Raw genomic sequence first — 24,367 nt, forward strand, 5'->3', positions numbered from 1 at the left:
ATAGCACGAAAAAGGGGTAAAGTACAAAAAATATATATATCAATAATAATAATGAGCCTGTGATCTTCACTAACAGCGGTGTTGAGAGCCAGAGAGAGTATGATTTGGATGTCCTTACCTCTACCATGTCTCTGGAGGAGTTTTACAGATCTGATGTGGATTCTAATAAGAGCTGGGATGAGGCTCATGAAATCAGGAGAGAGTATTACAGCAAACTGGTTGAAAAGAGGTATTCACTGAATGTGGATATTAGTGAAAAGGACAACAAAAAGTAAGCAGAACCATTTTAATTTATCTTAAAAAACGAACCAAAACATCAATTCATTTAGAACCACAGTGTTCATCAGTATCAAATTCAGGTAAGTATGTGAGGCGATTACATACATAAATCATGTATGATAAAGTAGTCTACAAAACAATACATCAATAAATAATAATCAAAATCAATTTAAACTATATTGTAACTTGGGCTAGAAATAAATCAAAGGCGTAAGCCGCATTTGAGATCTGCATGGACGGTTGCACTGTCACAGTTTGCTATAATTGTTACATTGGTGGCAACGTCCCTCTGGGCCATTGGAGAGGTTTGCACACGTCAGGGACTTGCTATTCTCCGAGTTTGTAGAATAGTGAAGTGTAAGTACACACTCTCCTGAACTGAGGGGTTGGTTAGCAGATCTGCCTACAGGCTGGAAGATCCGGCTTCACGATTAACGCACCTTTGATAGAATCCTAGCCTTGATAAAATAAAGAACAATAAGAACAATAATACAATTTTCCTCCAAGGAGGAGGCGGAGCAGTAGCCTCGTGAGCTGCCTGATCCCATGAGCAGCTGCATGGACGTTAGTCTGGTAATTACGAAGCTATGGGAGGTGGTGGTGGGGCATAATAATGTAATGCAAATTATAACTGTAAATTGTTCAACATGATAAACTAAAGAAGAATAATAAAGTTGTCAGCAGAAGGGGGGTGGGTGACAGGATCAAATAATTATCAATTGTAAACATAAGCAGCAGTCAAGCAAGCTCAAACATGCAGGAAAAAATAATGCAGTACACCAGCGACATTCAAACTAATTTATTTCCACTCGTATCAAATAGAATGTTCATGTTTACGATTTCACTTTAACGTCTTTCTTAGCTTTCCCTTTCTTTGCATTTGGCCACTCCAGATGATTAAACAGTACCCCAGCGTCAGGACCCAGTGCTCTGCCCTCAACGGGGTAGTTCTTTCCCTTATACTTTACCAGGAAGTCCAGAGCAGCCCAGCTCTTCTCCTCTGGCTTCACCCCAAGCCTGGACAGAAGCTTATCTGCCATCTCTGGCACTATGGGCTGGAGGAGTGTCCCATACATCCTCAGATACTCTAGAGACACGCTGAGGATGGTGTCCAGCCATGGTTTGTCTCTACTGTCAACCCTGTCCAACCTCCATGGCATGTGCTGCTGGACGAAGCCGTTGGTCTGCCTCACACACCCGTTAATGGCCTCCAGAGCTTTGTATACGTGCACTCTCTCGTAGTGCTACTCCACCATGGCTGGTATTGAATGTACAGCTTCCAGCATGTGAATGTCTTCATCCGTAGCCCTCCCCTCGTGTTCTTCAGTCCGTTGACTGGGGAAGGAGTCAGTGCAGAAATGGGGGTAGACCTGAGTTGGGTTGAGAGATGGGGCAGTGCAGTGGTTTCAAAGGCCACCCAGAGAGTCTGTCAGCTCAGTGTTGAGCAGTTTGTCCACTTTATTATTGTCATAGTCACAGTCTGTGTCCGGGACCCCCTGGCGCAGGAAGAAGTTCCTCATTCTGTCTGTGGTGAACCGCTGAGACCTCTCCAGGGGGTCCACTCCACCACGTTCCCTAAACTTTGTGACATTTTCTTCCCTCCCACTGTCCAATGAGAGTGCACATGTATGGTCTGTGGGAATATGGCGCAGACAGATATGGCAGCTCTGCTTCTAGCTCCTAAGCAACTTTGCAGTATTTTGTTTTTGTGTGTGTTATTTCTGACATTATTAGCCCAGAATTTTTTGGGTGTAATTACATACAGCCGGAAATAACTTTTGGATATCAGAGCGATGGTAACTCACAAGCATTACGACCAGGAATAAGGAGCCGAATTGGATCCTTTGTTCGTATCCCCCAGGGCAATTGAACTTATTCCAGAGGCTGCTCTAAAACACAGTCGGCGGAGAAGAGGTATTCGGAGCGGACTTCTAGTCCGACTCAGGAGGCGTGCACACCATCCACCATTTCCGAGTATATTACGAGTTCAGTCTCTGGATAATAAAGTAGACAAGCTCAGGGCGAGGATCTCCTTCCAGGGATCAGGGATTGTAACATACTCTGTTAAACGGAAACATGGCTCTCTCGGGATATGTCCCCGTCCATACAGCCTGCTGGGTTCTTAGTACATCGCGCTGACAGGAATAAAGAACTCTCCGGGAAGAAGAAAAGCGCGGTGTATGTTTCATGATTAAGTACTCATGGTGTAATTGTGATAACATACAGAAACTCTAGTCCTTTGTTCACCCGACCTAGATGACCTCACAATCAAATGCTGACCGTATTACCTCCCAAGAGAATTCTCTTCGGTTATAGTCACAGCCGTGTATATTCCCCCTCAAGCCGATACGACGATGGCCTTCAAAGAACTACACTGGACTTTATGCAAACTGGAAACCACATATCCTGAGGCCGCATTTATTGTAGCTGGGAAATTTAACCTCCTTTATTTTTAAATAACATTCCAAAGGTAAACGGACTATTTCTCAGGTCCAGATCGTAGAATATGCATATAATTTACAGATTAGGATGGAAAACACTCCAAAGTTTCCAAAACTGTCAAAATATTGTCTGTGAGTATAACAAAACTGATTCTGCAGGCGAAAACCTGAGAAAATCTAACCCGGAAGTGATTTTTTTTTTATCTGTGTTTCCTGGCCCGTCTTTCTTCCATTTAAAGGGGTATCAACCAGATTCCTTTTCCAATGGCTTCCTCAGGCTGTGACCAGGCTTTAGACATAGTTTCAGGCTTTTATTTTGAAAAATTAGCGAGATTTTTTGGCTCCAAGGCCGGAGCCTTCCTCTGCGCCGGTGCCCAGTCCAGGCACAGCGGCCAGCCCAGCTCCATGGCCGGAGCCTTCCTCTGCGCCGATGCCCAGTCCAGGCATGGCGTCCAACCCAGCTCCAGGGCCGCCACCGACACTAGTCGGGGGGTACTGTCACGCCCTGACCATAGAGAGCCCTTGGTTCTCTATGGTGTAGTAGGTCAGGGCATGACTAGGGGGTGTTCTAGCTCAATATTTCTATGTTGGCGTGGTTCCCAATTAGAGGCAGCTGGTAATCGTTGCCTCTAATTGGGGATCACATTTCGGTAGCCATTTTTCCCACCTGTGTTTGTGGGATATTTTTTGTGTTTAGTTGCCTGTGTGCACGTCATGACTTCACGTTTCGTTGTTTCTTTATGGTTTTGTTTGTTTCACAGAGATTAAAACTATGTGGAACTATACTCACGCTGCGCCTTGGTCCGCTCATTACGTCGATCGTGACACACCAGGGGCATGGTGGCTCCATGGGGCATTGTTCAGGGGCATGGTGATTGGGGATATCTGTGCTGCAGCGAGTTGGGGTTCCCAACCTACCTTTGTGAGATTTTTTTGCTTGGATCAAATCAAACTTTATTTGAGACATACGCCGCATACAACAAGTGTAGACCTTACCGTGAAATGCTTACTTACAAGCCCTTAACCAACAGTGCAGTTAAAGAAGAGTTAAGAAAATATTTACCAAATAAACTAAAGTAAAATAAAAATAATAATAAAAAGTACCACTATAACATAAAAATAATGAGACTATATACAGAGTAAGTGTGCGGGGGTAAAGGTTTGTTAAGGTAATTTGTACATGCAGGTAGGGGTTAAGTGACTATGCATAGATAATAAACAGCGAGTAGCAGCACAAAACAAATGGGGGGGGGTGTCAATGTAATTAGTCCGGTGGCCATTTGATTAATTGCTCAGCAGTCTTGGGGTAGAAGCTGTTAAGGAGCCTTTTGGTCCTAGACTTGGCGCCCCAGTACCGCTTGCTGTGCGGTAGCAGAGAAAACAGTCTATGACTTGGGTGACTAGAGTCTCTGACAATGTTATGGGCTTTCCTCTGACACCGCCTATTATATAGGTCCTGGATGGCAGGAAGCTTGGCCCCAGTGATGTACTGTCTTGGGGTGTTTGGACCATGATAGTTCGTTGGTGATGTGGACACCAAGGAACTTGAAACTCTCGACCCACTCTACTACAGCCCCGTCGATGTTAATGGGGGCCTGTTCGGCCCGCCTTTTCCTGTAGTCAACGATCAGCTCCTTTGTTTTGCTCACATTGAGGGAGAGGTTGTTGTCCTGGCACCACACTGCCAGTTCTCTGAACTCCTCCCTATAGGCTGTCTCATCGTTGTCGGTGATCAGACCTACAACTGTTGTGTCGTCAGCAAATTTAATGATGGTGGAGTCGTGTTTGGCCACGCAGTCGTGGGTGAACAGGGAGTACAGGAGGGGACTAAGTACACACCCATGAGGGGTCCCATTGTTGAGGATCATTATGGAAGATGTGTTGTTACCTACCCTTACCACCTGGGGGTGACCCGTCAGAAAGTCCAGGATCCAGTTGCAGAGGGAGGTGTTTAGTTCCAGGGTCCTTAGCTTAGTGATGAGCTTCGTGGGCACTATGGTGTTGAACTCTGAGCTGTAGTCAATGAACAGGTGGCTTCTGTAACCCATTTTTTGGAACCGGTGGAACCTGGGTATGCCTGGGCTGCCGTGCGCCTCCTTGTTCGGTAACCTCTGAGCCGGCTTGGGGCGTGATAGTTAAATGTCCCCATAGTATGTCCCCATAGTATGTTATACAGAGTGACCAACTGAAAGGGAATGTACAGTTATGAATATAACTACTGTTCCCTGAAGGAGTGAACAAGGTATAACATATTTTGGCCCTCACCATAAGAGGGTTTGGGCTCGCTGAAGAACGGTTCTGATTTGAGGAAATGGATGCGAGACCCGATATAACAGCTAGGAAAGTGGGGCTTCCGAATGCGGGCTCGGCATCCATTGGCCCATTAGGCGTGATTTCAGTCTTCTTCAGGTGAATATGATTGTCGTTGACTCCCCATAATATGTTATACCACGTTCCCTCGTTCAGGGAACAATAGTTATATTCATTAGCCAAATAACAATTATTTTACTAAGAGTGTAGGGGATTTTTGTTCAGATATTGCTGAAATTGCACAGACCAACTGTTATCAAATTAATATGAAGAAATGAATGTTGAATATCCATTGTGACTGTGAAATGTAAATGTCAAATTGGCGTAAAGCAGTGTTTGTTTTTTATTTCCAATTATGCCACCGCTATCGAAAATGCATTGGCACTCATTAGTTGACAAAATATTGTACATATTGCATTGGGGGAAATGTCTGTAATATGAAAAAGATTTTAAAAAATGACAACTACAAGTTCTGTGATATGCATGTGGGTACCATCCAACATACAGTGCCAGTCAAACGTTTGAACACACCTACTCATTCAAGGCTTTTTCATTATTTTTACTATTTTCTACATTGTAAAATAATAGTGAAGACATCAAAACTATGAAAAAACACATAAAATCATGTTTTGCTTTATTTTGGCCAGGTCGCAGTTGTAAATGAGAACTTGTTCTTAACTTGCCTACCTGGTTAAATAAAGGTGAAATAAAAAAATAAAAAATATGTAGTAACCAAAAAAGTGTTAAATAAAGGAAAATATACACAATATATCTGGTAATACAAAGAGAAAAACAGATGTTATTTTTTTTTTTTTGTAATATCATCTTTGAAATGCAAGAGAAAGACCATAATGTATTATTCCAGCCCAGGTGAAATTTAGATTTTGGCCACTAGATGGCAGTAGTTTATGTGCAAAGTTTTAGACTGATCCAATGAACCATTGTATTTTCTGTTCAAAATGTTGTATCAAGACTGCTCAAATGTGCCTAATTTGTTTTTTAATAACTTTTCATGTTCAAAATTGTGCACTCTCCTCAAACAATAGAATTGTATTCTATCACTGCAATAGGTACTGTAAATTGGACAGTGCAGTTTGATTAACAAGAATTTAAGCTTTCTGCCAATATCAGATATGTCTATGTCCTGGGAAATGTTCTTGTTACTTACAACCTCATGCTAATCGCATTAGCCTACGTTAGCTCAACCATCCCGTGGACGGGACACCGATCCCAAATAAGTTTTTAAAATAACGATGGACTGTTGTTTCTCTTTGCTTATTTGAGCTGTTCTTGACATAATATGGACTTGGTATTTTACCAAATAGGGCAATCTTCTGTATACCACCCCTATCTTGTCACAACACAACTGATTGTCTGAAACGCATTAAGAAGGAAAGAAATTCCACAAATTCACTTTTAACAAGGCACACCTGTTAATTGAAATGCATTCCAGGTGACTCCCTCATGAAGCTGGTTGAGCGAATGCAAAGAGTGTGCAAAGCTGTCATCAAGGCAATGCGTGGCTACTTTGAAGAACCTCAAATATAAAATATATTTTGATTTATTTAACACTTTTTTGATTACTACATGATTCCATATGTGTTATTTCATAGTTTTGATGTCTTCACTATTATGCTACAATGTAGAAAATAGTAAAAATAAAGAAAAACCCTGGAATGAGTAGGTGTGTCCAAACTTTTGACTGGTACTGTATATATAAAAGTATGTGGACACCCCTTCAAATTAGTGGATTCAGCTATTTCAGCCACACCACTTCCTGACAGGTGTTTAAAATTGAGCACACAGCCATGCAATCTCCATAGACAAAGATAGGCAGTAGAATGGCCTTACTGAAGAGCTCAGTGGTTTTCAACGTGGCAACGTCATAGGATGCCACCTTTCAAACAAGTCAGTTTGTCCAATTTCTGCTCTCCTAGAGCTTACAGCTCAACTGTAAGTGCTGTTATTGTGAAGTGGCAAAATGTAGGAGCTACAACGGCTCAGCCACTAAGTGGCACACAAGCTCACAGGGACCGCTGAAGCGCATAGCAGGTAAAAATCGTCTGAAGTGAGAGATCCAAACTGCCTCTGGATGCAATGTCAGCACAATAACTATTGGTCAGGAGCTTCATGAAATGGGTTTCAATGGCCGAGCAGCCGCACACAAACCTAAGATCACCATGCGCAATGCCAAGCGTCGGCTGGAGTGGTGTAAAGCTCGCCGCCATTGGACTCCGGAGCTGAAAAGCGTTCTCTGGAGTGATGCATCAGGCTTCACCATCTGGCAGTCCGGCGGATGAATCTGGAATTGGCAGATGCCAGGAGAATGCTACCTGCCCCAATGCATAGTGCCAACTGTAAACTTTGGTGGAGGAGGAATAATGGTATGTGGCAGTTTTTCATGGTTCGGACTTGGTCCCACTGCAAGCCAGGCCTAATCGCCCAACATCCGTGCCCGACCTCACTAATGCTCTTGTGACTGAATGGAAGCAAGTCCCCACAGCAATGTTCCAACATCTAGTGGAAAACCTTCCCAGAAGAGTGGATGCTGTTATAGCAGCAAAGTGGGGGACCAAATCCATGTCCATGATTTTGGAATGAGATGTTCGACGGGCACTTGTCCACATACTTTTGGTCATGTGGTGTACCTTAATAGAAAGTGACTCAAGTAAAAGTCTCCCAGTAAAATATTACTTGAGTAAAAGTCTAAACGGATTTGGGTTTTAAAATAGGCTTAGTTAAGTATAACAAGTAAATGTATAAATAATAAAAAAAATCCTTATACTAAGCAAACCAGAACGCACAATTGTCTTGTTATTATTTTACATTTATGGATAGCCAGGGGCACAGTCCAACACTTTGACATAATTTATGGTCCCGTGTGGCTCAGTTGGTAGAGCATGACGCTTGCAACGCCAGGGTTGTGGGTTCAATTCCCACGGGGGGACCAGGGTTCAATTCCCACGGGGGGGACCAGGATGAATATGTATGAACTTTCCAATTTGTAAGTCGCTCTGGATAAGAGCGTCTGCTAAATGACTTAAATGTAAATTTACAAACGAAGCGTTTTTGTTTAGTAAGATCAGAGGCAGTAGGGATGACCAGTGATCGTGTAGTAGGCTATTCTAAATTATTTAATTTGTTTCTGAACAAACTTTGGTAAATGTATTACAATTCATCAGGGGTGTTGCAGCTCCTCCAGAACCCTTCTCGCAGGTTGCAACGAGAGGGAGAGAGATCGTAGAAAGTGAATCTCATTCTAGTTCTGTGAGAGATACAGGCGGGTTTCTCACGCAGCCTTGCTTTGATCTCAAACATAGATTGCAAAATTGCACAAACCCTAAACCCGTCTCGGCTCAACCCGAATCAACTCAGAATATCAGGCCAGGGCTGAAATTCAACTTTTTCACATTAACAAAGAGAATTAACAAAGAGTCAACTCGAAGGAACTTTGATCGATTTTATTATAATTTTTACATTGCAAAAAGTTTACATTATTTTTCATGCCACGAGAGGTACTGGATACGGCCAAATCGGTTACGGTGTTGTGCCGAAAACCTCCCGCAGGCCATAACCCCCCCTTCTAATTTCCTTAATTTTGTGGTTAGAGTCAAACACTTTCTATAGAACAAACTTCACGTCAGGATAGGCAACCGAAATTAATAATACATGTATGTGTGTTATATTAAACATAGAGGTGGGAGTGATATGTTGGTAAGCAATACACATTTCAGAAAAACTTTGGTTGAATTAGTATCCTTACATTTTCAAAGATACTTGTCGAATAAGACATGGGAGAGATGACGAATTTTGGCAAAGAGATTTATTTATAGACTAATACAAAATCAGTAGCGGATTTAAGTACGGGCGACATGGGCAGACACCCATCCCGCGGCATCTTGCCGGGGACGACACCGGGCGCCCCTGGGTGCCAACGCCGACGGGAGGGGTTCGCCCAGGGCGCCGTACAAGCTAGAACAGCCACATACACTTGAAACAAATAGCCAAATCGAAAACTGCAGACAAAAATGCTTTCTGCTACTAAGATCAGTGACATGTAGGCTAAACTGACAACGGAGTGAAGAGCAGAAATCTCAACTAGCAAGACGCAGCAATGAAGAACGCGAAGGGGGGAGAATTCTGTCAAGGGGGAGATTTTCGGCACAACATCGGAACGAAACAGTCCAAAACAGAGAGGTGCCAGATCATGTGCTGTATATTGAGGCTTTGTACCGAAGCCCTACTTCAGTAATATATAGTATTTGGTTCTATTCCACACTCCTAAACACAAGGTGGCAGTGTTCAAAATCAGGACCTATACTTCTGCACCAGCCAATGGTCTTTACGAAGGAGTGCTACCGGCTTCGTTCTTCCTTTTTTCGTCTGGATCAGGCCGTCACAATGGTATGAAACTTCACCATGAATACGTTTAAAACATCTACTGTAATCTTTGAAATATACATGCACTTGCTACGTTCTAAAGTACCTAATGTGTGAACGCAATAGTTAGGGACACATATAGCCCATTATTAGTGATTGTATCTATATATCCCAATATAGTTGCCCATAACAAAACTCGAGCGAATGATTATTTACATCGATGATATCGCTAGCTACATGAAACATGAAATTGCCCATATTATTGTATTTTTGGCAACACAATTAAGTTGGTATTGCCATTTTAGATGTGCGTCATTGCTAAGTACTTGTTAACGTTTTTAAACGTAGCAAATGTACTATAGGCTGGTCTTCAAGTAGCTAAGTGGTACGCGTTAAAGGAGACAATGGTGTCTCTACGTTACCTTATAGAGCCAGCCGGTCACCAAAGCGATTGTTGGTAGACTTGATTATACAACTTTGTGGCAGAAAGTATGCACATGTAACTAGTATTTTGAACAAAAATGCCACATAGATGGGAAAAGGCTCTTGTCTGGGTAGTAGCTCCTTAGGTTAAATGGTAGTGACCGGACCACCATACTGTATATTTGTTGTGAAGCCCAGTGTTCAGTGAATAAATACGAATGCAGAGGTACTGTAAATGACAATGTACCATACTACTGCACTGTCGGTGTACATGTTTCTAAATGAATGTTTGTGTGATTCAGGTGAACGTACCAAAGACGCGCAGGACCTACTGTAAGAAGTGCAAGAGGCACCAGCTTCACAAAGTTACCCAGTACAAGAAGGGAAAGGATTCCCTCTATGCCCAGGGTGAGTTTGTCTCAAAATGAGCATTGGCAGGTAGCATGGGCCGCAATGTGTTCCAAGATAAATAATTGATATCTGTGTTTTAGGTAAGAGGAGATATGACAGAAAGCAGTCTGGTTACGGTGGACAGACCAAGCCTATTTTCCGCAAAAAGGTGAGTTTGCGAAGCTTTGTGTGTACTGGAAACGTTGCCAAAGGGTACCTTATCAGTTAACACTTTTCCTTGAGTAACCCCAACAGTACTGTTGTGTTGTCGTGGACAACCACAAGTGTGGGTCTGGGCCATCCTAACTGTACTTTGGTGGTTACTCAAGGAAAGGAATTGAACCACTGGTATAAGGTACCCTACAATGTATCCAATAATGTATACTACAAATGTAGACTGTGCCGGCCATTGTCAGCGAGCCTTGGCCTGTAGTGACTTTGTCCTTTCCTAAAGTGTCTGCTAGAGATAATTGAGATGGTTTGAGGCCCTGCTGTTTCTCCTCCATGGCAAGGTTATAGGCAAACCTCAGACAACTTAATGAATGCTTCTGTTTTTTCCTTTACTTTTACACATACACTACCGTTCAAAGTTTGGAAAGAAAAGCAAAAAATGTTGTCCATTTAAAATAACATAAAATTGATCCGAAATACAGTGTAGACATAGTTAATGTTGTAAATGACTATTGTAGCTGGAAATGGCAGATTATTTTTTATTATAATGGAATATCTACATAGGTGTACAAGAGGCCCATTATCAGCAACCATCACTCCTTAATATTTTCCTTTTATTGGCCAGTCTGAGATATGGCTTGTTCTTTGCAACTCTGCCAAGAAGGTCAGCATCCCGGAGTCGCCTCTTCACTGTTGATGTTGAGACTGGTGTTTTGCGGGTACTATTTAATGAACCTCTTAGTGCGTAAATCCCTCTAGTGGGGATTTTAGACAACATCCGGTGAAATCGGAACACGCCAAATTCAAAATACAAAATCGTAATATTAAACATTCATGAAAATACAAGGGTCCTACATAATTTAAAAGCTTAACTTCTTGTTAATCCAGCCGCTTTGTCAGATTTCAAAAAGGCTTTACGGCGAAAGCATATCATGCGATTATCTGAGGACAGCGCCCGCATACAAAAGCATTACAAACATTTTCCAAACAAGCAGAGGCGTCACGAAAGTCAGAAATAGCGATAAAATAAATCACTGACCTTTGAAGATCTTCCTCTGTTTGCAATTCCAAGGGTCCCAGCTACATAACAAATGGTCCTTTTGTTCGAAAAACTCCTTCTTTATATCGACAAAAAGTCAGTTTAGTTGGCGCGCTTGATTCAGTAATCCACCTGTTTCCCTCGTTCAAAATGCATACAAATGAATCTCAAAAGTTACCAATAAACAAGTCAAACAACGTTTCTAATCAATCCTCAGGTACGCTAATATGTAAATAAACGATAAAATTTAAGACGGAGAATAGTATGTTCATTACCGGAGATAAATAACAAAGTGTTCTCATCCACGGGCGTCACAATACTACAGCCAAAATGGGAGCCACCTAGAAAAACAACAAATTTTAGCTAATTTTTCAAAAAAACAAGCCTGAAACTCTTTCTAAAGACTTCACATCTAGTAGAACCCCTAGGAACTGCAATCTAGGAGGTATTCCTTTGATTTTCCCATAAACAAGGATTTGGATGGGCAGACATCTCAAAAAAAAGATCGGGGTGGATTCTCCTCGGGTTTTCTCCTGCCATATCAGTTCTGTTATACTCACAGACATTATTTTAACAGTTTTGGAAACTTCAGAGTGTTTTCTATCCAATACTAATAATACTAATATGCATATATTAGTATCTGGGACTGAGTAGGAGGCAGTTCACTCTGGGCATGCTATTCATCCAAAAGTGAAAATGCTGCCCCCTATCCCAAACAAGTTAACAATGTCTACACTGTATTTCTGATCAATTTGATGGCATTTTAATGGACAAAAACGTGCTATTCTTTCAAAAACAAGGGCATTTCTGAGTGACTCCAAACTTTTGAACGGTAGTGTACTTATACAGTATTGTCTGAACCTTTTTACAGCTTTTTAAAAAACTGTTTGTGGGTACTACTTTAAGTGTACACTCGCACACTCCCCCTCATGGATTTTAATGGAATGGACACTTCACCAATCTGATGGTTTTAAATGCATGACGGGGAGTGAACGAGTACACATTTAAGGGTAGAGAATCAAAATGCAGCCACTGCCATGTCATGTGTGCATGAATCCTGGATTATTTTCTAAATTTGTTACATGGATTCTCTCCTCAGGCTAAGACTACAAAGAAGATTGTGTTAAGGCTGGAGTGCGTGGAGCCCAACTGCAGGGCCAAGAGAATGGTGCCCATCAAGAGATGCAAACACTTTGAGCTGGGAGGTGACAAGAAGAGAAAGGTAAGCAAGCACAATCTCTCATTCCAACTAAGTACTGAAACACTGCTTTTCCTGGCCTATGTTTATTCTTCTTCCGGAAAGGGTTGTGTATTTGTTCCAGAACCATAAATAGCAACGTATATGGTTTGTGGACGTCTAAATTAAGTTTATTGTTAGTCAGTGACATTTGACACGTGGTTCAGCTATTGATGCACGTCTTTGCTCATTCACTTTACATCGTTCCTCTGTATAAGGTTTAGTAAATTCCAAACATACATGCTTCCTCAGAAGTCTTTGTGGTTAAGATACTGCCTAGAGAGAAATTGGCAATAGCACTCTGAAGGCCTTCACTGGCCAAACGTGTGCTTACTCTGGAATGGTTTGCCTTTTAGATATGCCTTAAAGAATGTTTTAATTAATTTAGCCTAGATTTGTCAGATTTAAAGATGATTGGATTCGGAAGCAGTGTTTGTATTTTTCATTTTGGAAAGGTGAACGTGAATGATTAATTGTGCTGTTTGAATATCTATGAGCTGCCTTGTAAAACATTTTCATTTTCTCCTTTCAGGGCCAGGTCATCCAGTTCTAGGCTGTGGCTCAATTCGTTGGGTGGACTTTTTTCACTTTTTTCAATAAATGTATTGAAATTGTACCCGCTGCAATCTCTCCTTAACTGTATCTTAGTGGTTCAAATGTGGCAATTAAAGATGGTGTGTATATAGATTAGGGGTAGACCGATTTAATTAGGGCCGATTTTAAGTTCTCATAACAATCGGTAATCTGCATTTTTGGATGCCGATTATGGCAGATTACATTGCACTCCACGAGGAGAATGCGTGGCAGGCTGACCACCTGTTACGCGAGGGCAGCAAGGAGCCGCGGTAAGTTTCTAGCTAGCATTAAACTCCTTATGCGCTGTCTTACCCCATCCGAACCCAAGATATTAAGTAAAACAGTTTGTTTTAAAGCTATACAGTCATTTTGATATGGATGGTCAGTCCTTGCGTCCATATCCTGGAATTTTGGGTGATTACATTTCTCTAGCCCATCCCCAAGTTTGGCAGGGTGACAATGTTTTGAGATTTGAATTCCAGATTCATATCAAGACACTGTTGTACCAAAGTAAGACATGTTATTTCAATCCGGTAAACTTGTTACAGTACTGCTGTTATTTGATATCTGAACATTCAGGTGTTAGCCAGCTAGCAAATCTCCCTTTTGTGACCAGAACAATTGGAATACAGAACATGGACAATTTACTAACTCATTCCATACTTAATTTTTTATTTACTTTATTTTACATTTAAAGTAGCTTTTAAAAAAAAAAAAAAAAAAAAAACTCAGGACTTGAGGTTCAATCTTTCTAGGGCAGGGATGCCAACAAATAACCTATTCAAGAGGGCGTATACATGTCTCTTTAGCAAGTAAACACCATCTAGAATTACAACATAAAAAGGCAATGTAACTTTAGCTGCGTTTACACAGGCACCCCGATTCTGATATTTTCTCAATTGGCCAATTGGATCAGCTCTGAAAAAGATCTGTGATGACCAATTAGTTGGGAAATGGAACAGTTAGGCTGCTTATGTAAACGCAGCCTTTCTGTGCCTGTGAGTTAGTGCTGAGCCAGGGCCCATATGCTTGTCTGCTAGCAAGATCATACTAAAGAACTGAGTTGTGTGTTTGACATGTCTTTCCATAATTGCCATTGGGTCTTGAAGTCACCCTTGATGGGAATGACAGTTGACAGTGCTGTGCCAGAAGGGTTGACAACCACTACCAGTTTGCTGAGGGTTAGGACCCCTAGCTCCTTGTAGCTGGGCAGGACCAGATCTTCCAGCTAGGCACTGTGGGAAGGGTGTGGGGGAAGCCATTGGGACCGCCATCTGCTTGTTCATCACTGCCAGAGCCAACCGGCTGCCAGACAAGAATCTCTCCCACACCTGATTTTTTAAATGTATATATATATATATAATGATGTGAACTCTAGGCAGTGGTGTAAAAGTACCCAATTGTCATACTTGAGTAAAAGTATAGATACCTTAATAGAAAGTTACTCAAGTAAGTCACCCAGTAAAATACTACTTGATTAAAAGTCTAAAAGTATTTGGTTCTAAATATACTTAAGTATCAAAAGAAAGTATGAACAATTTCAAATTCCTTCTATTAAGCAAGGCAGGCGGGACCATTTTCTTGTTTTTAAAATGTATGTATAGCCAGGGGTACACTCCAACACTCAGACATCATTTACAAAATATGCATTTGTTTAGTGAGCCCGCCAGATCAGAGGCAGTAGGGATGACCATGTGTTGTCTCGATAAATCCGTGATTTGGACCATTTTCCTGTCCTGCTAAGCATTCCAAATGTAACGAGTACTTTTGGGTGTCAGGAAAAAATGTATGGAGTAAAAAGTACATTATTTTCTTAAGGAATGTAGTAAAGTAAAAATTGTCAAAAATGAGTAAAAAGTACATTATTTTCTTAAGGAATGTAGTAAAGTAAAAATTGTCAAAAATATAAATAGTGAAGTACAGATACCAAAAAAATAGTTAATAGTACTGACTGTAGGGAACTTGCACAATAAAAGCTACAAAGCCACTGAATGCAACTGTTGCATTTGTAAATTTTACAGTGTCATATTGCCAGTAGATGGCAGTATCATATTGCCAGTAGATGGCAATATATACAAAGACATCGCTTGAATGTTTGATGTGGCTACGCTACAGGTTAATGCCTTATGGTTGAATGCATGATATTACACTGAACAAAACAATTTGTAAACATGTAAAGTATTGGTCCCATGAGCTGAACTTAAAGACCCCATAAATGTTCCATATGCACAAAGTGTCTCTCATTCTGTGCACAAATGTTTACATCCCTTTTACTGAGCATTTCTCCTTTTCCAAGATAATCCATCTACTTGGTAAACAGCATGATCATTACACAGGCATACCTTGTACTGGGGACAAAAGACCACTCAGTTTTGTCACACAACACAATGCTACAGATGTTTTGAGGGAGAGTACAATTTGCATGCTGTCTGCAGGAATGTCCACCAGAGCTGTTTGGCACCAGATCATTTAATGTTCATTCCTCTACCATAAGCTGCCTCCAGCATCGTTTTAGAGAGTGACAGTACGTCCAACTGGCCTTAACTGTGGACTATGTGTAACAATGCCAGCCCAGGAACACCACATCTGGCTTCTTCACCTCTGTTATCGTCTGTGACCAGCCACCTGGACAGCTGACAACTGGGATTGCACAACCGATGAATTTCTGCACAAACTGTCAGAAACCGTCTCAGGAAAGCTCATTTGCATGCTCATCGTCCTCACCAGGGTCTTGACCTGACTGCAGTTCGGCATTGTAACCGACTTCAGTGGGCAAATGCTCGCCTTCGATGGCAACTGGCACGCTGGAGAAGTGTGCTCTTCACAGATGAATCCTGGTTTCAACTATACTGGGCAGATGGCAGACGTGTGTGTGAGTGGTTTGCTGATGTCAACATTGTGAACAGAGTGCCCCATGGTGGCGGTGGGCTTATGTTATGGGCAGGCATAAGGTACAGACAACGAACACAATTGCATTTTATTGAGATCCTGAGTCTTATTGTCGTGCCATTCATCCCCTGCCATCACCTCATGTTTCACCATGATAATGCATGGCCCCATGTTGCAAGGATCTGTAAACAATTCCTGGAAGGTGAAAATGTCCCAGTTCTTCCGTGGCCTACATACTCAGACATGTCACCCATTGAGCATGTTTGGGATGCTCTGGATTGACAATGTGTTCCAGTTCCCAACCATATCAGCAACCTCGCACATCCATTGAAGAGGAGTGGGATATGAGTGGGATACGAGTGGCGCAGCGGTCTAAGGCACTGCATCTCAGTGCTAGAGGCATCACTACAGACACCCTGGTTCGATTCCAGGCTGTATCACAACCAGCAGTGGTTGGGCGCACAATTGGCCCAGCGTCGTCCGGGTTTGGCCGGTGTAGGCCGTCATTGTAAATAAGAATTTATTCTTAACTGACTTGCCTAGTTAAATAAAGGTAAATATATACATATCTTTTTTTAAATACTCATTCCAGGGTTTTTCTTTATTTTTACTATATTGTGGAATAATAGTGAAGACATCAAAACTATGAAATAACACATGGAATCCTGTACTAACCCAAAAAGTGTTAAACAAATCAAAATATATTTTATATTTGAGGTTCTTCAAAGTAGCCACCCTTTGATGCAATTACTATGGTCCCGTGTCACAGTCGACCGTGCACATGTATCTCTCCCAATGCAGCCAACTTATTTTAGGCTTGAGTGCGAGACCCTCCCATTAGGCAAGATCAGACGGCACGCACTGAATTTGGAGCAGCATTTTGGAAATTGGCTGCAGCCCTCAGGAGCCCCTGATTGGCTACTACACCGCTGGCGGTGCCCCAGCCATCAGCTCATAGCCATTTGCTGCAGCCATTGCTCCACCTCATTCCCACTTTTCCCGAAGTTCACTGGGATTATCCAATTGTGAAACATTAATAAAAATGAATCTTCCAATAAACTATTGTATGGTTTAAAAATATATACTACAAACACAACCATTAAAGAGGCAGAAACTCAATTTCGAGGCTCTTGTAACGATGTGTGCTGAGATTCGGGGAGTTAGTGTTTTAATAAATAAATGAAACGTAATATAAAACAAGAAACACGAACAACTCACAGACAGGAAACAGAAACAATGACGCCTGGGGAAGGAACCAAAGGGAGTGACATATATAGGGCAGGTATTCAAGGAAGTAATGGCATCTAGGTGAGTGATGACGCGCAGGTGCATGTAACAATGGGGACAGGTGTGCGCCATAATGAGCAGCCTGGTGTACTACAGGCCGGAGAGGGAGCACACGTGACAGTACCCCCTCCCCGACGCGCGGCTCCGGCTTTTTATTTTTTAAATTTTTATTTCACCTTTATTTAACCAGGTAGGCAAGTTGAGAAAAAAGTTCTAATTTACAACTGCGACCTGGCCAAGATAAAGCAAAGCAGTTCGAAACGTACAACAACACAGAGTTACACATGGAGTAAAACAAACATACATTCAATAATACAGTAGAAAAATAAGTCTATATACAATGTGAGCAAATGAGGTGAGATAACGGAGGTAAAGGCAAAAAAAAGGCCATGGTGGCGAAGTAAATACAATAAAGCAAGTAAAAACACTGGAATGGTACATTTGCAGTGGAAGAATTTGCAAAGTAGAAATAGAAATAATGGGGTGCAAAGGAGCAAAATAAATACAGTAGGGGGAGAGGTAGTTGTTTGGGCTAAATTATAGATGGGCTATGTACAGGTGCAGTAATCTGTGAGCTGCTCTGACAGCTTAAAGCTAGTGAGGGAGATAAGTGTTTCCAGTTTCAGAGATTTTTGTAGTTCGTTCCAGTCATTGGCAGCAGAGAACTGGAAGGAGAGGCGGCCAAAGGAAGAATTGGTTTTGGGGGTGACCAGAGAGATATACCTGCTGGAGCGCATGCTACAGGTGGGTGCTGCTATGGTGACCAGTGAGGTGAGGTGAGATAAGGGGGGACTTTACCTAGCAGGGTCTTGTAGATGACCTGGAGCCAGTGGGTTTGGCGACGAGTATGAAGCAAGGGCCAGCCAACGAGAGCGTACAGGTCGCAGTGGTGGGTAGTATATGGGGCTTTGGTGACAAAACGGATGGCACTGTGATAGACTGCATCCAATTTATTGAGTAGGGTATTGGAGGTTAATTTGTAAATGACATCGCCGAAGTCGAGGATCAGTAGGATGGTCAGTTTTACAAGGGTATGTTTGGCAGCCTGAGTGAAGGATGCTTTGTTGCGAAATAGGAAGCCAATTCTAGATTTACCTTTGGACTGGAGATGTTTGATGTGAGTCTGGAATGAGAGTTTACAGTCTAACCAGACCCCTAGGTATTTGTAGTTGTCCACATATTCTAAGTCAGCACCGTCCAGAGTAGTGATGTTGGACGGACTGGCAGGTGCAGGCAGCGATCGGTTGAAGAGCATGCATTTAGTTTTACTTGTATTTAAGAGCAATTGGAAGCCACGGCGGCAGGATGCTGACCAAAATGACGAACCCGGGGATCAGGAGCGGACCGGTCACCTCTGCTGAGGCGCTGGAAACCTGTCAGTCCGGCTGAGACGCGGAAGCATGGCGACCTAGAACGCTGGAGAGAGAGCATATGTGACGGTACCCCCTCCCCGGCGTGTTCGGCTCCAGCCGCAGGACGCCAACCCAAGGGACGATCCAGGGGAACATGAGTGGATCGGTCACCCCTGCTGATGCGCGGGAACCTGACGCCGGCTGGGACGCAGGAACCTGACAGACCGGCTGAAGTAGGAGAGCCTGACGAGCCGGCTGAGGCAGGGGAGCCTGGCGGTCTGGCTGAGGAGCGAAAGCCTGTAGCGGCTCCCGGACTCGACGTCATTCCATCTGACACAAAAATAAAGAAAAAACACTCCCTGATGCTTCCCATAGGTGAGGCGTCATTCTGCACATATGACAGCTCTGTATGCTGCAGGTTTCCTCCAGATTTTCAGTAAACAGAGGGAAACATTTCCCTGGTTTCCTGCAGCTCATCTGTCAATCTCAACCCCAAGGTTAGCGGCTTAAAAGCCCCCCCATAACTGATGGTGCCTGGAGGTCACAGAGAGACAATATTTGTAACCAGATTTCTAAAACTCAACAGAGCCTGTTGAGAAGGGAGGAGTGGAGAGAAGACACTCTTCAGCAATCATTTCAGCCGTCCGGCTCCCTGTCCCTGTGGCTGAGGTTTCAATCATTCCGCTAGATTTACTCTCTCGGTTGAAGCCCCCCAACCCCCCCCCCCACCCCTCCAAGAAACAATCGTGCCTTTCAGGCTTTCAACATTGGCCAGGTGCCCCGGACGAAAATAACTAAACAAACAGACGATGCTGAGAGGAGTTGACAAGCCGCAAGCAGCTCCTGGTCTATGGACTCTCAAAGAATCACACTGAAGTTTCAGACAATAATACAGTCCAGAGTGTGATCAGTCCTCCAAGTGGGAAGGGAGGATCGTTACTGAGAATTTTTGTAAAATGTTGGAAAAGTAGATAATAGACTAAAGGAAAACCCTCCATTGAGCAACCTACACTCTTAGAAAAAAGGGGTTCCAAAAGGGTTCTTTGGCTGTTCCCACAGGAGAACCCTTTGTGGTTTCCAGGTAGAACCCTTTTTGGTTCCGGGTAGAAACCTCTGTGGAAAGAGTTCTACATGGAACCGAAAAAGTTTCTACATGGAACCAAAAGGGTTCTTTCTACCTGGAATCAAAACGGGTTCTTCAAAGGTTTCTCCTATGGGAACAGCCGAAGAACACTTTAAGGTTTTAAACAGCCCATTTTTTTCTAGGAGTGTGCTTTAAAATGTGCATGATTGCGAACATCCATTTTAAAAAGCATATAAGTGCACACTATTCTGCACACTACAGTAGCCTACATAGAAAATCCATATGGTTTCATTCTCACTAATCCCCCTCACTGATTCTGCATTTCTATAATTTTGTAATCTGAGAGAAATTAATTTACACAGAACAAAAGTATGAATGCAACATGTAAAGTGTTGGTCCCATGTTTCATGAGCTGAAATAAAAAATCCCAGAAATGTTCCAAATGCACAAAAAAATCTTATTTCTGAAATTTGTTTACATCCCTGTTAGTGAGCATTTTTTCCTTGCCAAGTGTGGCATATCAAAAAGCTGATTCTTATTTTATTTAACTAGGCAAGTCAGTTAAGAATAAATTCTTATTTTTAATGACAGCCTAGGAACAGTGGGTTAACTGCCTTGTTCAGGGGTAGAACAACATATTTTTACCTTGTCAGCTCAGGGATTCGATCTTGCAACCTTTCAGTTACTAGTCCAACGCTCTAACCACTTGCCTACCCTGCCACCCCAGCATGAGCATTACACAGGTGCACCTTGTGCTTGGGGACAATAAAAGTCCACTTTATAATGTGCAGTTTTGTCACACAACACAATGCCACAGATGTGTCAAATTTTGAGGGATCATGCCTCCCGAGTGGCGCAGTGGTCTAAGGCACTGCATCGCAGTGCTAGCTGTGCCACTAGACATTCTGGGTTTGGTTCCAGGCTCTGTCGCAGCCGACCGTGACCGGGAGACCCATGGTTGGATTATCTTGGCGCACAATTGGCCCAGCGTCATCCGGATTAGGGGAGGGTTTGGCTGGCAGGGATATCCTTGTCCCATCATGCACAAGCGACTCCTGTGGCGGGCCTGGCACAATAGTAATAAAAACGTTTTGAGGGAGCATGCTGACTGCAGGAATATCCACCAGAGCTGTTGCCAAATAATTTAATGTACATTTCTCTACCATAAACTGCCTCCAATGTCGTTTTATAGAATTTGGCAGTACGTCCAACCGGTCTCACAACTGCAGACCACGCGTGAACACGCCAGCCCAGGAAATCCACATGTGGCTTCTTCACCTGTGGGATCGTCTGAGGGGTGGTTGGGGTGGTGCTGAGGAGTAATTCTGTCTGTAATAAAGCCCTTTTGTGGGGAAAAACTATTTCTGATTGACTGGGCCTGGCTCCCCAGTGGGTGGGCCTGGCTGCCAAATGGGTGGGCCTATGCCTTCCCAGGTCGCACCCATGGCTGCACCTCTGCCCAGTCTTGTGAAATCCACAGATTAGGGCCAAATTTATTTATTTCAATTGACTGATTTCGTCAGTAAAATCTTTGCAATTGTTGAATGTTCAGTTTATATTTTTGTTCAGTATATGTGCTTCACGGTTTACATGGAATGGTTATAGGCATTTGTTCCCACTACTCTTCCGCTCTTTGTGTGAGATCATGAAAGAAGCAGAATTGGCACCATGGCAAATCCTTCAATGTTGTGGAAAAGAATCACCAAAATGACTGCCAGGCCCCTCACATGATGAAAGTGAGGGAGAGAGCAGAGTATAGAACATTGAGTGGAATATGTCTGTTTTCAGTTGAATCCCAATAAGGAGAGTAGGTCATGGTATAGACAACAAAACCCACATAATGTAAAAACTCTCCACATAACAAATCAGAAACGGATTCTATGTGGAAAACACATCTATCATGATATGTAAATTCACAATATTATCAAGAACTCAACGGAACCATCCTCAGAAAATCCCTTTGATTAAACACCTTAATGGCCAGCTAGTTGAGGTAATTGAATGACCTCAATTACCTCGACTAACCTGTGCCCCCGCACATTGACTCTGTACCGGTACCCCCTGTATATAGCATCGCAACTGTTATTTTATTGTGGCGCTTTAATTATTAATTATTTTTCTATTTTCTTCAATTTAATTTTTATTTATTTATTGTTTATTTCAGTTTATTTTAGTAAATACTTTCTTTAAACTATCAAAATAAAGAAAGTCGCACACTCCATGTATAAACTCCCAGCAATTTAATGGGTATTTACCAACGTTTCGCATCACTGTGCCTTCCTCAGGGTAATGTCATGAATACTTGAACCAGGTTATGTAGACAAACAGTGCAATTAGTGCAACCAATGACAATGATTAAGTTAATTGAAAGGAATTAGTGAAACTGTTAAAAAAAATAGTTTATAGCATATTACATATATTACGCTATTGTTATCATATAGAAACATAATTGAATACTGTACATCATATTAGCATCAACATACATTGTTGTTTAATTCAATTTCACATAATCGTTTCGTATTTCTTTTCATATTTGTTACATGTAATCTTTTGGTTCAACCTGATTGAGCTGCGGTGTTCAGCTATGCGTTGTTTTAATTGTCTTTTCGTTTGTCCTACATAGGCTTTTCCACATGAACAGGTGATGAGATAGATTACTCCCTTGGACTTGAATGAGATGATACCCCTAACAGGGATTTTTCGACCTGTATGTGGGTGTCTGACGAAATATGTTTTTATAGTTGTCACGTTCCTGACCTGTTTTCCGTAGTTTTTGTATGTGTTTAGTATGGTCAGGGCGTGAGCGGGGTGGGTAGTCTATGTTATGTGTTTCTATGTTGGGTTCAATGTGTTGCCTGATATGGTTCTCAATTAGGGGCAGGTGTTTGACGTTTCCTCTGATTGAGAACCATATTAAGGTAGGCTGTTCACACCATTTGTTTGTGGGTGATTGTCTTCCGTGTTTGTGTTTGTTACCACACGGGACTGTATCGTTTGTGCTCGTCTGTACCTGTTCGTGCGTTCTTCGTGTTTATGTAAGTTCTTATGTTCAGGTCGGTCTACGTCGTTTGTTATTTTGTAATCTATTCAAGTGTTCTTCGTGTTTAGTCTTGCTTTAATAAATCTTCATGTATTCATCAACCGCTGCGTTTTGGTCCGATCCCTACTCCTCCTCTTCAGACGAAGAGGAGGAAAACAGCCGTTACAATAGTGCTAATGCACTGTGCGCATGAATCACATTTGTAGTTTCCATTTGGGATAGGTGTCAAGAGTGTCTGAGTGGGCTCAGGAAGCATGTCAGATCTCACTAAGCTATCTCCAATATTGCGACCACGCTTATAGACCACCAGTGGGGGTTCCTTGTAGAGGTCGACAGATTATGATTTTTCAACGCCGATACCGATTATTGGAGGACCAAAAAAAGCCGATACCGATTAATCGGCCGATTTAAAAAAAAATGTATTTGTAATAATGACAATTACAACAATACTGAATGAACACTTATTTTATACATCAATAAAATCAATTTAGCCTCAAATAAATTATGAAACATGTTCAATTTGGTTTAAATAATGCAAAAACAAAGTGTTGGAGAAGAAAGTAAAAGTGCAATATGTGCCATGTAAGAAAGCTAACGTTTAAGTTCCTTGCTCAGAACATGAGAACATATGAAAGCTGGTGGTTCCTTTTAACATGAGTCTTCAATATTCCCAGGTAAGAAGTTTTAGGTTGTAGTTATTATAGGAATTATAGGACTATTTCTCTCTATACGATTTTTATTTCATATACCTTTGACTATTGGATGTTCTTATAGGCACTTTAGTATTGCCAGTGTAACAGTATAGTTTCCATCCCTGTCCTCCCCGCTACCTGGGCTCGAACCAGGAACACATCGACAACAGCCACCCTCGAAGCAGCGTTACCCATGCAGAGCAAGGGGAACAACTACTCCAAGTCTCAGAGCGAGTGACGTTTGAAATGCTATTAGTGCGCACCCCGCTAACTAGCTAGCCATTTCACATCGGTTACACCAGCCTAATCTCGGGAGTTGATAGGCTTGAATTCATAAACAGCAGAGCTGCTGGCAAAACACACGAAAGTGCTGTTTGAATGAATGCTTACGAGCCTGCTGGTGCCCACCATCGCTCAGTCAGACTGCTCTATCAAATTATAGACTTAATTATAACATAATAACACACAGAAATACGAGCCTTTAGTCATTAATATGGTCGATTCCGGAAACTATCATCTCGAAAACAAAACATTTATTATTTCAGTGAAATACGGAACCGTTCCGTGTTTTATCTAACGGGTGGCATCCATCAGTCTAAATATTCCTGTTACATTGCACAACCTTCAATGTTATGTCATAATTACGTACAATTCTGGCAAATTAGTTCCCAATGAGCCAGGCGGCCCAAACTGTTGCATATACCCTGACTCTGCGTGCAATGAACGCAAGAGAAGTGACACAATTTCACCTGGTTAATATTGCCTGCTAACCTGGAT

The 24,367-nt window shown here is 42.2% G+C and overlaps 1 protein-coding gene across 1 annotated transcript; it reads left to right on the forward strand.

The window, feature by feature from the left end:
• Positions 1-9,353: 9,353 nt before the first annotated feature.
• LOC120061970 (60S ribosomal protein L36a-like) lies at positions 9,354-13,286 on the forward strand. The gene is made up of 5 exons (XM_039011754.1): positions 9,354-9,434; positions 10,136-10,241; positions 10,325-10,392; positions 12,533-12,655; positions 13,203-13,286. Exons 1-5 carry the CDS (start codon positions 9,366-9,368, stop codon positions 13,221-13,223), a joined length of 387 nt encoding a protein of 128 aa, XP_038867682.1. The 5' UTR covers positions 9,354-9,365; the 3' UTR covers positions 13,224-13,286.
• Positions 13,287-24,367: the final 11,081 nt, after the last annotated feature.

Source organism: Salvelinus namaycush, chromosome 17 (assembly GCF_016432855.1).
Source record: "Salvelinus namaycush isolate Seneca chromosome 17, SaNama_1.0, whole genome shotgun sequence".
Lineage (NCBI taxonomy): Eukaryota > Metazoa > Chordata > Actinopteri > Salmoniformes > Salmonidae > Salvelinus > Salvelinus namaycush.

Coding starts and splice junctions, on each gene's coding strand:
- LOC120061970 (XM_039011754.1), top strand. CDS start 9,366: ATGGTCTTTACGAAGGAGTGCTACCGGCTTCGTTCTTCCTTTTTTCGT. Junction 9,435..10,135: donor TGGATCAGGCCGTCACAATG/GTATGAAACTTC, acceptor TGTGTGATTCAG/GTGAACGTACCAAAGACGCG. Junction 12,656..13,202: donor GAGGTGACAAGAAGAGAAAG/GTAAGCAAGCAC, acceptor TTCTCCTTTCAG/GGCCAGGTCATCCAGTTCTA.